The following is a 15,042-nucleotide window of genomic DNA, read 5'->3' on the forward strand; positions in this document are numbered from 1 at the left end:
AGGTACTTTCTACGTCGGACAATTCTGTACATATGGATCGAAGTCACGTTAAACTTACGAGAACGTCAATACAAAATTTAAACTTTTAGTTATTTAAGAATTTATATTATAATTAAAGAAAGTAAATAATAGCAATAACCTTGTATTGTTGGAACTTGAATGATAGAAAAATTGATCTTTCAATAAATACATGTGATAATAAGTTTCTCCATCAAATCAATGTAAGTTAATTCTCATTTTTGCAACATAACTTGTCATTGTCAACTCATACTCTACAAAATAAACAATGACTATACATATTACTTTCTTAAAAAAATTTGTCATGTGTCTTTGATATAAAAAGTTTAAGTATTTTGCATCAATTATTTAAGATATTATTCAATCCGAATACTAAAAAATTGATATAATCATATAGTACTTTTACATTAACATATACATATATATATATTTATAAAATAGTTGATTGATCATCCATTCATTATCAGTCATACGTTAAGATGAGATAGAATTGATTATATATACACCAGCACATGTTCACATGAGATAGTTAATATTACTCGTATGAGGAGAGGAGAGGAGAGGAGAAATAGGGTGAGATATTAAAAAAAGTATTACTATTAGTTTAACTAAAGATATTGTTTTTAGAGTTTAATTACCACAGAAGATTTATGCAACTGACCTTTAAAAAATTGAGATATTAGGAGTTATTGTTGTGGTAAAAGACACAAATAGATTCGACATATGCCACAATATATTTCAATCACTAATAAAACTATTTTATGCATTATATAATAGAGATAAAACGATCTGATCATCTCAAAAGACACATCACAGATCGGACGATGTCGGATGAAATCAAATCCGTCGATACCCGCACTCGACTCCCACCCGCTTATTTGGTCGCTGTTAAGCGCGGAGAGCATGCCAGGTGGGACCCACACTTTTGCCCATCCCTGTGACCAGTAATGAGACGGGTAGATGAGGGTATGAATGAGATGCGTCTCTCTTCAGCCAGTTTTCTACTGTCGGGATCCAAACAACGCTGCATGGGAGAGAACACGAAACATCCAGAAGAATAACAAAGGATCGAGTTGTCCCCGGAACCCGAAGCCTCCGACCCGGTACGCGACCTCTTCGCCTCCAATTCTCGGACCGCGAGCGAGATCGCGACGCGGGGATATATTGCTACCTTCATCCTCTCACCTCGAATCCCTGGGTCACCTGGATCTCAGCCCGGTTTCTCAGCTCCCTTTCTCCATAGATTCATTCGCCGCCGCTCGCTGATTCGAAATCGGCGCCGGGGATTGCTTCCAAGGGACATCAGCTGAGGTGCCTTTGCAATATACGGTTTCGTGCTCATTCTTGCATTCTAAAGATGGACCTTTTATGCAAGATCAGCAGATATGGCTCCGGTTAGTTTCCTTTTTGGAAGCAAGCCCCATTTATTGGAATTTTCCTGCTGGATCTAACAGGGAGCTGAAAGCTTATCTAAATCGTATGGTTTGGTATTTCAATTTTTGTCCTTTGTAGCTGAAACTGACGCTTCGTTAACATATGGGAAAGTTAGAAGTGGGTATTTTGTACCGAAAAATTTTTGTTATGAGCCATGCTCAGCGGTTTGCTGCAAATAAATTTTGCCTGTTTTTGTGGAACTTATAACATTTCCTTAGTCGTCTATTAGTTTTCTAAGGGTTGGTAATATCTCTGAGAAACCTGAAAATGATGCTTGGAGTATATTTATATAGTTGTGACTTTGGTGTGAATTCGGCCAATTCATGCCATTCCTATTACAAGATATCAAAAGATCAAGTCAGTATCATGGGATAGGAGGATAATTAGAGAATTCTGTTCTTGGACATCCACCACAACTTATGTTGTTCTAATCTGTCAGACGCAGTCAAACTAGTGTTGACATTGCCAAAAGCTCAGTGGTCAATTCGTGTCCTAGTTTTTGAGTGAAAAAAAAGGTGATACTGTTTCTTCCTCATCGAGCATTTTGTAAGGATTGACGTAGGCTCCAGTTACAATAGAACTATGTAGACGAAATTCCACAGCTCTGCTAATAGACTGACCAAGATTCTATATGATATTTGCCAAGGTTTCTGTGCTACGTAAGACTCTTGGTTGACTTGGAAGATAATAATTTGTCAACCAGTCTTTATTTGATTAATTAGAAAATGTTATAGTAGCAGGCCTTTTGTCTGTGGATCCTCTGGATATGCAGCTTGGCTTTCTTAGATGTAGTGGATTGCTTTTGTGGGTGGTTAGCTAAGGTTTCTAAATTATATGTATAAATACCTGAAGATTTTTACATCTAAAGCTGGATTTTTGTTATGTATAGCAAGATTTGATGTTTTCTTTATTTGGTTTCTAATTAAAAAACAACACTAAATTTGTGGAGCACTTTTGCTGGATCTAATTGGATTTAGTTAAGATTTGAATTGATATGGAAGTTGTACCTATGTTATCAATCAATTTTTTTAATTTCTTCTGATTTTTGCCTTTGTCAGATATAACTGATTATTGCTTAACATATAGGGAAGCACAATCCTTCCTGCAGTAATTTTGAAGTGTTGTAGTTTTCTTTGAATAAGTTTAATTTGTTTTAAATGAATTTCCAACATAGCTTTTATTTTTTCATTGAACTTCTGTGAGGATTGTTGATGTGTCTAGTAAACCTGGAATGATGCTTCATAAAGTACTCATGGTAGCTGAGACTTTTATATGAATTCAGTGAGCTCATGCCATTCTTACCACAAAAGATCGACAAATCATCTGGATATTATGAAATAAAGGTTAACTAGAAATCTTCTGCATTTCTTACATGCACCAGAATTAATAGTATCGTAATCCGTTGGACAAACTCAAAGTAGTGCTGACATTGGCAAGAGTTCAACAATCAGTGCGGTATGGATCTTGAGTAAAATAAATAATTATTTTTCTTCTCCATGAGCCTATGTAAGGCTTGAAGTAGGCTTTAATTATTTAAATATTTTATAAAATGTAATTCAATCATGCTGCCAACAGACTGTTGAGATTGTTCTGGTGTGGAATGGATGCTAAGGTCCAATGACACTTCAGCTTGATAGAGCAAATAATAGACTAACAAGTCTGATTTTATTGATCAGAAAGTTATGCTATGCTAACTTTTCTTTATACTAGCACACCTTTTTTGTGGAGTAGCATCTTGGCTTTCCTGGGGAATTATTGACAAAGACAAAATTAAATTCATAGGGGTAGATATGAATCTTCAGAAGGTATTATTACTTTGACAAACAAAATAATCTTGGGAGACTAATAAATCAGAGAACTTCCTCACTTGTCTGTTGCAACTGGAAACAAGTTCCCTCTGTAAGAGTTTCTACCTATGTAAAAGCTTGGAAAAACATCTTCGAACTCAAACTCCCATAACCTTTAGTTGTCTTTGACCAGTCCACTTTGTTGATCTTCTTTCTCTTGTTGTGATATCCTACAGCTTAGATTTTTCTGATTTTTGTTCTTTTCAGCTCCTTGCACTAAGGTTTTTAATGTTGCGTCGGATAGCCTTGTAGCTTCTATATAGGGATCAAGCTGGGTGGTGGTTTCTCCCTCTACTTATGTATTTTAATAAGTATGCTGGTGAGCTTAATTTTACTTGGAAAGGAAGGTTTTAGATCAATTCTTAAGTCTATGGTATGAAGTTTTGCTGCCATGTTTCTGATTATTTTATGTGATTTGCGGCAGTGAACTATAATTCTTTATAAATGAATTGGAACGTATTCATATTTTAGATTAGTATTAGTGTCATCCTATACAAATATTTTACTGTATTAGGGGAATGGCATAAACAGGAAATTAGTGGACTTGTTTACATGATAACTAGGTTCACATCTTGTAGCTTGCTCAGATGAAGAACATGAATATGAGTAATCCAATACTGTCATTGGAGCTTTATTATCATGCCAAGAGTTCCATTTTTTTAGCTCTAGAAATATTACTTCATACATGTTGATTTCTTTTGAATCTCCATGCATCAGCTATCAACTCATAATTTTCTCAAAGAGAAAACAACTGAGGATGCTGCGGAGAAAAAAAAATTCAATGGATGGTAAAAACCACAGTATAGCTCATGGTGGTTGAGTGAAACGAAGAAAGTTAATGATTCAGGAACAAGGCTGGGAATCATACCCAGTCATACTCTTATATTAATGAAAATGTTAATAAATAAATGTAGAATGCTTCAATATCTTGTTGCAGAAGTGTTGTTCCAAGTTCCAACAATGTCTCGACTAATTGGTTGACACCACACAAGGCATAATACATTTACTTTGACATATTCGTATACCTTAATTATTTCTTTATACTATTCTATGTAATGTCTGTGTTGAAAGCATGTGTTTTTGGGAAATTATTAAATTATATAAAGTTTGTGCTTCCTTATATTTTCCAGAACCATTCTCCATCAAGCAATTGCCAAAGTAAGCTTACACCAAATTCTGGACCTCGCGATTCATAGGAGCCATAATCGTGCAAAAGTCTCATTTTTTGACCAAGTGTTGGTATGCTTCCAATTCCATAGGCTTATTTATTATGTTGCAGTGATCTTTAAGTAAGATTTATTTGCAGCAGGTTATTGAGTCAAATGCAGACATATCTGGAAGATGCTCCTGTTGTTCATGGGTCCCCAAAGACTTCAAAAAATATTCGTAAAAGGTCATTTGATGTTGCTGATGGTAATGCAAATGACACGAACAATCATTCTACTGCAAGTCCTTCAAATCATTTGGTGCTTTATGACCCTGGTACAAGTGGTACCGGTCAGGATGCTCATGCAGTTAGTGATCTCATGGATAATCATACTTCAACATCTAGAAACTTCCTAGCACCAATTTCTTCTGGCCGTACTTTTCCATCCATTGGGACATTTACAGTCCAATGTGATTTATGTTTCAAATGGAGGATCATTCCAACAAAAGAGAAATATGAACAAATACGTGAACACATATTAGAAGAGCCTTTTATATGTGAACATGCTCGTGAGTGGCGTCCTGATATTTCATGTGAAGATCCTGAAGACATATCGCAGGATGGCAGTAGACTCTGGGCAATTGATAAACCTAACATCGCTAAACCACCTCCTGGCTGGGAAAGATTGCTTAGGATCAGAGGCGAAGGAGGCACAAAATTTGCAGATGTGTATGTCTTTGATTTCTCTGGTTGTCCCTTCTTTTATTCTCCGCAAGTAGACTGCTCAGGATGGAAATTTTGACTATTTATTTTATACCACAACATTTGTGCCTTTGTGGAACTCCATGACGTATGTTCTGAATAGATAGCCATATGATAGAGATATAAAATAGTGTTAAGACCAGGACTGGTTGATTTGAATAATTAAGGAAAATGAGGTAGTAGGGAGTGGTTCCTTTTTAAGATGCATCCCGTCCAGAATGCTTGTCTGATTATGGATCTTGATGTTTAGTTTATAAGGTGCATATTCCTTTGTCAATGACTTCATCTTGCCTAGGGCTAGCTTAACATGTCTTAATTCCTTTTGGAAGTCACAAAAGGATTATCACAAAAGGAATTCTCTCTCAATACTTGACTGATCATGTGCATATTGTTTTCTAATTCATCTTTTGGAAATAACTAAGCAACTAGAAATTCAATTTTGGACAATATATCAATTTAGATGGAATTATGTTGAAAAAAGTTTGATAAGGAAGTCATCACATAAAGTTTTGCTTTTTTTCCTAAGGTAGCATTTGATATGGGTGTTAAAACTCCTTGTAACTTGGTAAAAGTGGTTGTAACCATTTCTCTAATTTGTGGCTAGGGGGTATTCAGTGCTGTTTATATTAGTTGGTCACATGTGATTTCTCTTTCCTCCCTTGGTGTGTATACGCTATAAATAGCGATGAGCTCTCTCAAGAAGTATGTGTATAGTAGTGGTTGAAGTTGCTGAGAGTTTGAGAGGCTGGTAACAAGTGTTTTCTGCACACTTGTAATTTTTTCCCTATGGTGAAGATATGCAGTAGATCCATGGACGTAGCCCAAATTGGGTGAACCACGTAAATCTTTCTGTGTCTTCATTTGTGTTTTATTCCTTTTTTTCCTTTTTTGAATTTGGTACCAGGAGATTTGTTTTCTTCTAACACAGAGGATTAAACTGGGTAGAGGTTTAACCCACCAAACAAGATCGAGTTGTGATGGTTTAAAACATAAAATAAACAATATGAACAGTTAAATTTTGGGTGAACAAAATAAATTTAGAGTTAAAATAAAGAAATGAATTTTATGCTGTTTATTCTTTCATATGATCAACAAGATCTAGAAAAACCATGTTGACTTATCAAGGAAGTTCCAAAGTAACATGATGGACTACAATGAACCTCTGTGTTCGATTTGAAACTTTGCAATAGTATTTATTGAGTGATATATGAACTTGAATATTGAGTTAAATGTTGCACCATTCAGACCCTTTTGTCACGTCTAAACTTTTAATCATAAATTGAGACCAGAAAAGCATTTACTTGAATTATTTTGGAAAAAATCTCATAATTTTTTAGCAAGAATTTCATAATCAGATTGGCTCTTGGCATCAAATCTTCCCAAGTTTAGTTAATATTTAGAGAGAAGTCTTCAACCTAATTTTGGTGTTAACTTACTTAGATCTCTTTCTTATAACCTTTTGTTTGGTATTTTCATGGTTTCCTTTTTTGTTTTTTATTTATATCTGACATTTTAAAACCAAGTTGGCTCACATAGTCTTGATTTTCTGCTTTGGAGTGGCATCCATTCATGCATTTTTACAGCTTTAAAGTGCTCCCAGCATTGATGCCAAACTTTTTTTTTTCAGGTATTATGCTGCACCATCTGGGAAAAGACTGCGGTCAATGGTCGAGATTCAAAGGTATGGTCCATGTTCTTCCTCACAAAATACATGATATTTTGAAAGACTTGCATTTACCACTTAGTATGGTTGTTTATAATTATTGTTGTGCTATCTGATAAAAGAAGTGCAACATGTTGGTTATTTTAGTCATATTATGTTGTTTTGTCGATGAACCTTGCAGGTATTTGCTTGAACACCCAGAGCACGGACAAGGGGTAACTCTTTCTCAGTTTTCATTTCAGTCCCCTAGGCCTCTACAAGAGAACTATGTCAGAAAACGTCCTGGACGTTTGACAAATTCTTGTAATGACCCTGATACAGTACTGCCAAGGCCAACTGAACCTGAAGAGGGTGAGTGAAAATAGCAAAAGTAAATTCCAGAATTTCTTTGGAAGTTACCTGCTGTGATAACTGAATATGTAAATTCTCTATGCTGCCATTTTCATATTAGTTAGTTGACTAGTTCTTGAGTTGCTCCAAGAGAAGCCATGAGATCTGCTGGAAGAGAGAATTGCCTTTGACCAGCTCAATGTGACACTGATTTGCTTCAAGTTGCATATATAAAGCAGATGATAGATTCTACATATGCAGAACAAGGAGGTTCCGTATGACTTAATCAGTCTCTTGTGACTTCTTTAGTGTATCAACTCAAAAAAAGAAAAGAAAAGAATACCATTGATTTTGGGCCTCAAGTTTGAATGTTTTTTTGACAATTCACTGATGGCTGAAAAAATATCAGTGTAGAAATCATATCAATGGCATTATAGGAAATTGATATAAATGTACAAAGGTGTTTTAGCAAAACCTAAACTGAACTGCTCATGCAGTGTGACTAGCAGTATGCATATCTTAATGAAATGAAAGAAATGTTTGTTATAGTTTTTAGCTAATTTCATCATGTCTACATTTCTTGTTTTTTCATATTAAGATATTCGCTAAGCTTTTCGGACAACTAATTTCTCCTGAGTCTTTTAGTCATTGGGTTGTACTAGAACATGTCTGATTATTCCCTATTTCTCTGATTATTTTGCAAATGATTAAAAACAGGAGCTGGTTATTTCTTGTGTTCTATGCAAAATCTTGCTGGCTTGAGTTTTTCTTTTTCACTTATTTTCTGATTTCTTGAGATTGCCGTAACCAATATTAGATGGTAGGTTGTCATCATACTTTACATTATCTGGTCCATGCTGCAGTGAATCCCTTATCTTGGGCAGCTCCTCCTACACATAAAGAGCTTTTAACTGGTGGACCAGCTTCATCAAGTCCTCGACAAAACGAAGACCCAACACCGACGGCAGCTACACCTTCATCAGAACAAATGTGTGGTAGTTCTCTTAATGATCAACCCAAGATGAAGCTAGAAGATGGTGACCATTCCAGGAATCCTTTTGAGGTGTGATGCTTTATTCTGATGTTGTTGCTATTTTGGTTTCTTCTTAACTTTAATGTCATGGAGAATGAAGGATTGTACAATACATGACAATGTTTTAACAGGGAGGTGAATTTTCTTAAACTTTAATATGGGAAGCACAAAATTGATGGAACAGGAATACCAACATCAACATATATGAAGATATTATGATTAAGTCAATCGCCTTTTCTTTTTAATTCTACCTGCATCATGTCAGTCTCTGAAGATTATCTTGGTGATAAATGGTTATAGAATACATGAATTCCATGGACTCTTCCAATATGTAGATGAGGAGATGGTGTGATGGCTCTTTTTCACCATAAGTTCCATGGGACCACTTTGCAGCCAAAATTGGTTTAAACTTGGTTTAGGATGTGCACCCATAGCACAAACTTTTCATGTAATGTGATTAAACTGGGCCAAAAATTGTAATTGTAATTTCTCCCACTTGCAGCTCCCACTAAAATAGATTCACCACAAGCAACTCAGAAATATTGGCTGTGTTGCTAAAGTGGAGATCTTATTTTGGTGTCATGTCTTGAGGCTTCCCAATACTCTCATCCTTTGAAGTTTTCTTTTCCTCACCACTCAAAGCTACAATGAGAAGTTTGTGGAATGAAGCCACTAAGTGTGACTTCAGCCCAAAGCCAAATCTTTACTAGATTCTAATCCATTGAAATGATAGCACAGAAGAAGAGAATGGAAGCTCTTTTTGTTGCCATCATCCACCAGCACACCCACTTTTCAGCTCCAGTTTCTTGAATTCAGATGATATCCACCATATTTGAGGTAGCAAAGGAATTCAGGGATTTGAATGTACTACTTCCTCCAATCATGATGCAGCACATATGTCTTCCTACTGATGTTTACCTAATCTGAGTCATCCCACACCATTAGCTACCACTAGAAACAGTCAGGCATCATGCATCTTATCCAAGGTGCAATGTGTTCACTTGCATTCATTTCTTTTTTGATACCTCAAGTTATCTTTGATCACAAGTGAGAGAAAATGTTCTACTATCAAAGAAAAGGGATGCTGATAGTGACTCTTTTATGTTCTCAAGTGAAGAATAACAGAGTGAAGTCCACAATTCAGAATTGCTTTGCTAATTTTATATAAAAAAAATATTCTGCAATACTCATTGATCATTATGTAAAAATTACAGAGGAGAGCCAAAGAAAGATTTAGAGGATCATTCAGTCAATAGAAGAAAGATATTCCTGAATTGTTTAACAGTTTGAAAAATGTTCTTGCTAGTTTGGTTGCCTTCCTCTACTCATTTACCAGAAACCTTGTAATAATAAGATGGATAGCAAAGCATATAATACATTAGAAACTGGATGATGAGTGTCATGCTTGCTTGCTAAAATTCTAATATAAAGTTAGCGATGAGATATATATAAAGTTAAGGAACCATATGATCCAAAATACCTATTTTCAAGTTAATAATAGTCTATCAAATCTCACGTTAAAGGGTTTAATATCCTCATCAAAAACCAACATAATTTAAAATATATCATGATGTATCTCGAGTCTCATTAATATATAGTCTATTTTTGCTCTGATCTCTTACAATATCCACTACTAAGTCTACTCTCATACCATTTATCATAATCTAACTTGATGAATGACTGATACGTTAATAATTAATATAAAACTATGTTAATCAAATATCAACGTACTTCAATATATGTTGTGATGTACTTGAATCTGATTCACATCTCTTTCTTACTTTGTCCCCTCATACGTAGATCTTTCTTCTTTTACGCATACCTCTCATAGTAGTCAATAATATTTGTTCTGATTTTATTTATCATAATCCAACTTGATCGAGTAATTGACTATTAATAATAGATCTAAAACCAAGTTAAATGGTTGTATAGTATATCAAACTTTTATAAGTCAATTCAAGTCTTAAAATGAGGTGTGAAGCTATCATCATCATCCTCGTAGTCATAATAAATTTCTATAATTCAAATAATGATGACTAAAATCACTAACAAAAATACCAGAGAAAAAAATTATTTTCTAATTAATATAATTCAGTTGGTCCCCCTGGTGTGGTGCAGTGGTCACTGGAGATGGGGATCAATCAATCAATCAATCAGGTGGGACAGATCTTGCTCTATCTTCTTGCTGCTTAAGGCCTGTTCATGCATGAAATGTCCTCTTCATCAAGTATGGAGGAGATGGACTTTTGAGCAAACCTTGAGGTGATGTGGTGTTAATGTAGTCTGAATCAGATGAGCTGGATCTCTTAGAGCAAGGTGGGGGGATGCATGAGAGCCGGTCATGCTTAGATCTCTGGATTTAATGCGTTTTGGATTTGTCTGTGTGCATGTCATTTCAGATCCTCGAATTAAATCGAGAGCACAGGCCAATTTTTTCTAGCTACTCATATGAGATAGAGGATTACATGGGGGATGTGCTAGCAAAATCAATTCTGTCCATATGTTCTGGTTCTTGATCAAACTCAAACATCAGTGCAGTGTCTGCATTTGCAGTAGCAAAAGCTTATTTTCCTAAAAGAAAATAATGAACACAGCTCGTAAGAAGGAAGAAGTGTTTCTTGAACTTCTTAGAGTACAGATTATAAGAAGATGAAAGAAGTAGAGTCACCAAGAAAACTACATTTACTGGTTCTTCCGAAATGAAGATCTCAATCTTTCTATTTTATCTTAATTGCTATGATGTAATGCATAGATTGATGATCCTTCCCAAACCTGCAGTTCTTCAGGTGCAAATAATTGCTAACAATTCTTTATTAATTTTCTGACATTTATTGAAATGCATTTATGCAGGTTATGGGAGCTCTGTTACTCCTTAAGAGCAAGCTAAAACACATGGAGATTTATTGAGCATGGGAGTATTTGTCTGAATCTGAAGGCAGTAGGCCTCAATGATTCATTCAGTAAGGCATGAGTTCAATGGACTCCATCTTTTCTCTGAGTTCAGATGCATTTGCTGAGGAATCCTTTGTTGTCTCCTCCATGCTATGTCAAGAATCACCCAAGGTTGATGCATTGGAGCTCTGGGTTAAAACAGTAAGTTTGTGAAGTCCATCACTGGGTTTAAACTTCTCTTACAAATGCACCATGAACTCCTTCAGCTCCAATCATCCTGCAGAACCTTCAAGCAATCATCAAAGCTTGATCCCTGCATTTGCAATGAATGTTATGATCAGGCTCACCACAACCACCTCAATCATGTTCAATTTTAACACCCACCAACTGCAGAAAAATCAAATCATAAATTTGCACAGGTCCAAAGGTCCACATAGAAGAAGACCTTTATCATATAGACCTGTCATCATCAAACAAGAATGATAGAGAAAGAAGGTTAGGCAGCAATTATGGGACTGTTTGGACTCAAAAATACAATTGGGTTGGTTGGTCTCCTTCAATGTGTAGAAAGTTACTTTTAACTCCACAAAGGACTCCTTCAGAACTTTATGAGACCATAGCACAAGGATGGTCCAAGGATGATGATCATGAAATGGAATTTTTCTCATATTTCCTAAGATCTAAGATCATGTAGGCCACTCAAATGAGCCCCACTGATCTCATTGCTTGTGCTCTTTAATCCTTCAGATCTGACTGTGCCTGTCTCTGAGTTTGTAACTTAAATAAAAGTCATGCATATTCAAGTCATGTTAACTAATACAAGCTAAAGAGTTTACCACCAAATAATAAACCTAAAAGCTCACACCTTTTGATGGCTAAGAACAGAACAAAGGGATCAGAAGGAGGTCCAAAAGGACCGACTGAGACATCACTGTGAGATACCATGCAGCACATCTCTGACCAACTTTGGTACATAATCTGAAGAGGAGGTGTCCCAACATTTCCTCTTTGATTTCACTAGACAAGGTCTAGAGTTCATCCTCTCTGCAGTGATCAACTTCTTCCCTGTTCCAGCGTTTGCTGTACCACATGAAACCTTGGTAACAATTAGGTCTCATTTCCGGAGACCTGCTACATTGAAGTGTCCCCCTGAGGGGCACCCGAAGGATAAAAGACCTGCCTCTAGAACAGAAACTGCCATCATAGAGAAATTATATGTATATATATATATACATATATATATATATACATATGTATATATACATATATGTATATATACATATGTATATATACATATGTGTATATATACATATGTGTATATATACATATATATATATATATACATATATATATATATACATATATATATATATACATATATATATATATACATATATATATATATACATATATATATATATACATATATATATATATATATATATATATGTTAGAGAGAGAGAGAGAGAATGCTGCTGTTTAACAACATATATATTTAAAGAAAAGAAACCAACATTATATATGTTGTTGGAATCCATGTTTTTTCTCCTCCTTGTATTTGCCAACAACCACTGTAATTGTGTCTCCTTTTAGTATTTTCTCCTATTAAGCACTCATATCAAGTAGCCCTTCAAACTGAAGGTTTGTGTTATCAGTAAGTACTTATTTGCTTCCATGCATTATTGATGAGTAGATGAATAAGTTATAAAAGTATTTTTCTTATTTTAAAGTATCTGATCTAATTGATCCAAAACTAAACTTTATATTAGCATTTATCTTCTGCAATATATAATGGACCCAACATTTAAGTCAAGTTCAGTAGATCAACCTAAAATGGGCAGAAAACCCTATTTTATCTCTGTAGTTTGATCAAATTGCCTGAGACCAAGGAATTAGGTGAGGCCACAGGTACAGCTATGACTAGAATCCTGATCACTTTAGTCATAAATTTTCAACAATGATATATACAGATGTATCATCTTTCTATGCTCTAAATATTGTTAGAAAAATTAAGACTGAGTATTTCCTAAAAAGTGAAAAATTTATTTATCAAAATATTACTTAGTTGAAAAAGCCCAAAGATTTGATACAAGTAACTAGGCTTCATAAGTTTTGCAGAAAATAAAGTTCAAACAATAGGATAATTTAAAAAGCTGTGATATTTTTACATTATATATACACATATGTATGCACAAACATATTGACTAGTTAAACAAAAAAAATCTTGGTGTATAGATTCTGAACATGAGAGCATGGTAGGGAATGATTCACATATGGCTACAGATGGCTGTGGCTGTTGAACCACAGCAGAAAGGCTCTTATTGCAACATTTACAAACCAGATAATTGAATTGCATAGGATAGGGATGGACTGAAACTATGCCTTGTGGTATGTTTTTAGCCACTCAAACCACATCAAATTCCCAGATCTTAAAAGCTAAAGTTGATTCCACATTACCTTTATCTCTTGAAAAATTTAGAAAAAATTACATGATAATCTCATTTACTTTCAAGTTATTTCAGTATATTTGAAAAGCTGAAAGGAAAAGTCTTCTATTTCTACTTCTTTTCAAATTGCATCTAAATTTATGTTCCTTTTTACCCCACAACTTGTAGTTAAAATTGAAATGAATTTTCATTCAACTTTTTAAAGAATTTAGAAGAGAGGGACACTAAGACAGTAAGACTCATCTTGCAAGAGTAATCTCACTTCTTGTCCTTTAACTTCAGGCAGAATATTACTGTCTACTGAAAGCTAGACCAGGCTGACCGGCTGCCAAAAGATGTCTGCCCTTTGAGCCTTTTGAAGGTGGCCAGTTCAATCACCATCCAATCAATCATATCTTCCTCCCCACCCTACCCTCTCTGTTTATACACTAAAAAAGTTGCAGGATTCTGTGAACCACCAATGCAGCAGCAGCTGATGGTAATGGTGGCCCAGGGGCAAGCATTGTCTAGGGTCAAACTCACATTGAATCTGCTTGTGGTGTTGCAGCTGTGCAAAGAGTAAGTCATAATTTTCTAGCATCTAATGTTGGTTGTGACTTCCTTTCTTCTGCACCAAAACCATGTTCTTGACAGAATGGACCCCTTAAAATATCAGAATGAATTATTTAAGTGGCACATAAAAAAAGCCCAATGGAAATGTGGGAGGCTTGTGGAGTAGAATCAAACTACAGATCTGATGAGCAAATGGAGTAGACCTGACTGCAGAAACAGAGTATATGTGGTAGCTGGGGCAGGCTGGTGCAGAAGAAGAAGCCAGTGATTGGTCTAATAAGTATCCAACCATGTAGATTGACTCACTGCAGCCACCTATCTTATGACTGCAATTGATCATTGAGCTCCATGTGACATGTTCTGTCCTCCTGTACTTGCAAAGACACTTCAATTTTGTGGCTGTAAACCCATTCAGATCCATTTTATTAGCTAAAGCATCCCATCAAATAAGCATCAGTTGAAAGATAGCCACTGATGGTGGACATTAGATGTTAGCAAAGTCATGTTCAGAGGATGTGAAGCATTTATCTAGCAACTATTGTCCTTGCTTAGGATTAGCAGTGGTGTTAGAGGTATTTGCGTGAGGTGAAAAGGAAATTAAAATATATTGTGTTTGGGATGAACATGAATCTATAATCTATCAAGTGTTGTGGCTGAGAGGTGGTTCACATTGTTCCAGCATCAAACTAGCTGTAAATTCTCTATGATTAAGATTCCTTAAAGATCCTGAAAGGGATATGGCCTCTCTATACAAATCATCAACCATCATGCACAAGAATCAATTACTTCAAATGTTAATGCTTTAGAGAGGGTGCTCATGTGGAAGCTTCCTGATGAAGTTCCAAAAAGTTCATGCCATCAACCCTCCTAATTAAGATATCTGTACTTTTCTATTCAAAATCATATAAAAAATTGTC

General features: G+C 35.3%; 1 protein-coding gene across 5 annotated transcripts; it reads left to right on the plus strand.

Moving 5' to 3' along the window:
- Positions 1-1,090: 1,090 nt before the first annotated feature.
- Positions 1,091-8,462, plus strand: LOC135593076 (methyl-CpG-binding domain-containing protein 2-like). 5 transcript variants are annotated; one of them, XM_065082886.1, is made up of 6 exons: positions 1,091-1,412; positions 4,430-4,538; positions 4,606-5,175; positions 6,836-6,889; positions 7,053-7,222; positions 8,065-8,462. In XM_065082886.1, exons 3-6 carry the CDS (start codon positions 4,622-4,624, stop codon positions 8,268-8,270), a joined length of 984 nt encoding a protein of 327 aa, XP_064938958.1. In that variant the 5' UTR covers positions 1,091-1,412; positions 4,430-4,538; positions 4,606-4,621; the 3' UTR covers positions 8,271-8,462. The 5 variants fall into 5 exon arrangements, with proteins under 5 accessions (XP_064938958.1, XP_064938959.1, XP_064938955.1 ...); XM_065082887.1 differs by having other exon boundaries at positions 4,609-5,175; XM_065082883.1 differs by having other exon boundaries at positions 4,430-4,534.
- Positions 8,463-15,042: the final 6,580 nt, after the last annotated feature.

This window comes from Musa acuminata, chromosome BXJ1-9 (genome assembly GCF_036884655.1).
Source record: "Musa acuminata AAA Group cultivar baxijiao chromosome BXJ1-9, Cavendish_Baxijiao_AAA, whole genome shotgun sequence".
Lineage (NCBI taxonomy): Eukaryota > Viridiplantae > Streptophyta > Magnoliopsida > Zingiberales > Musaceae > Musa > Musa acuminata.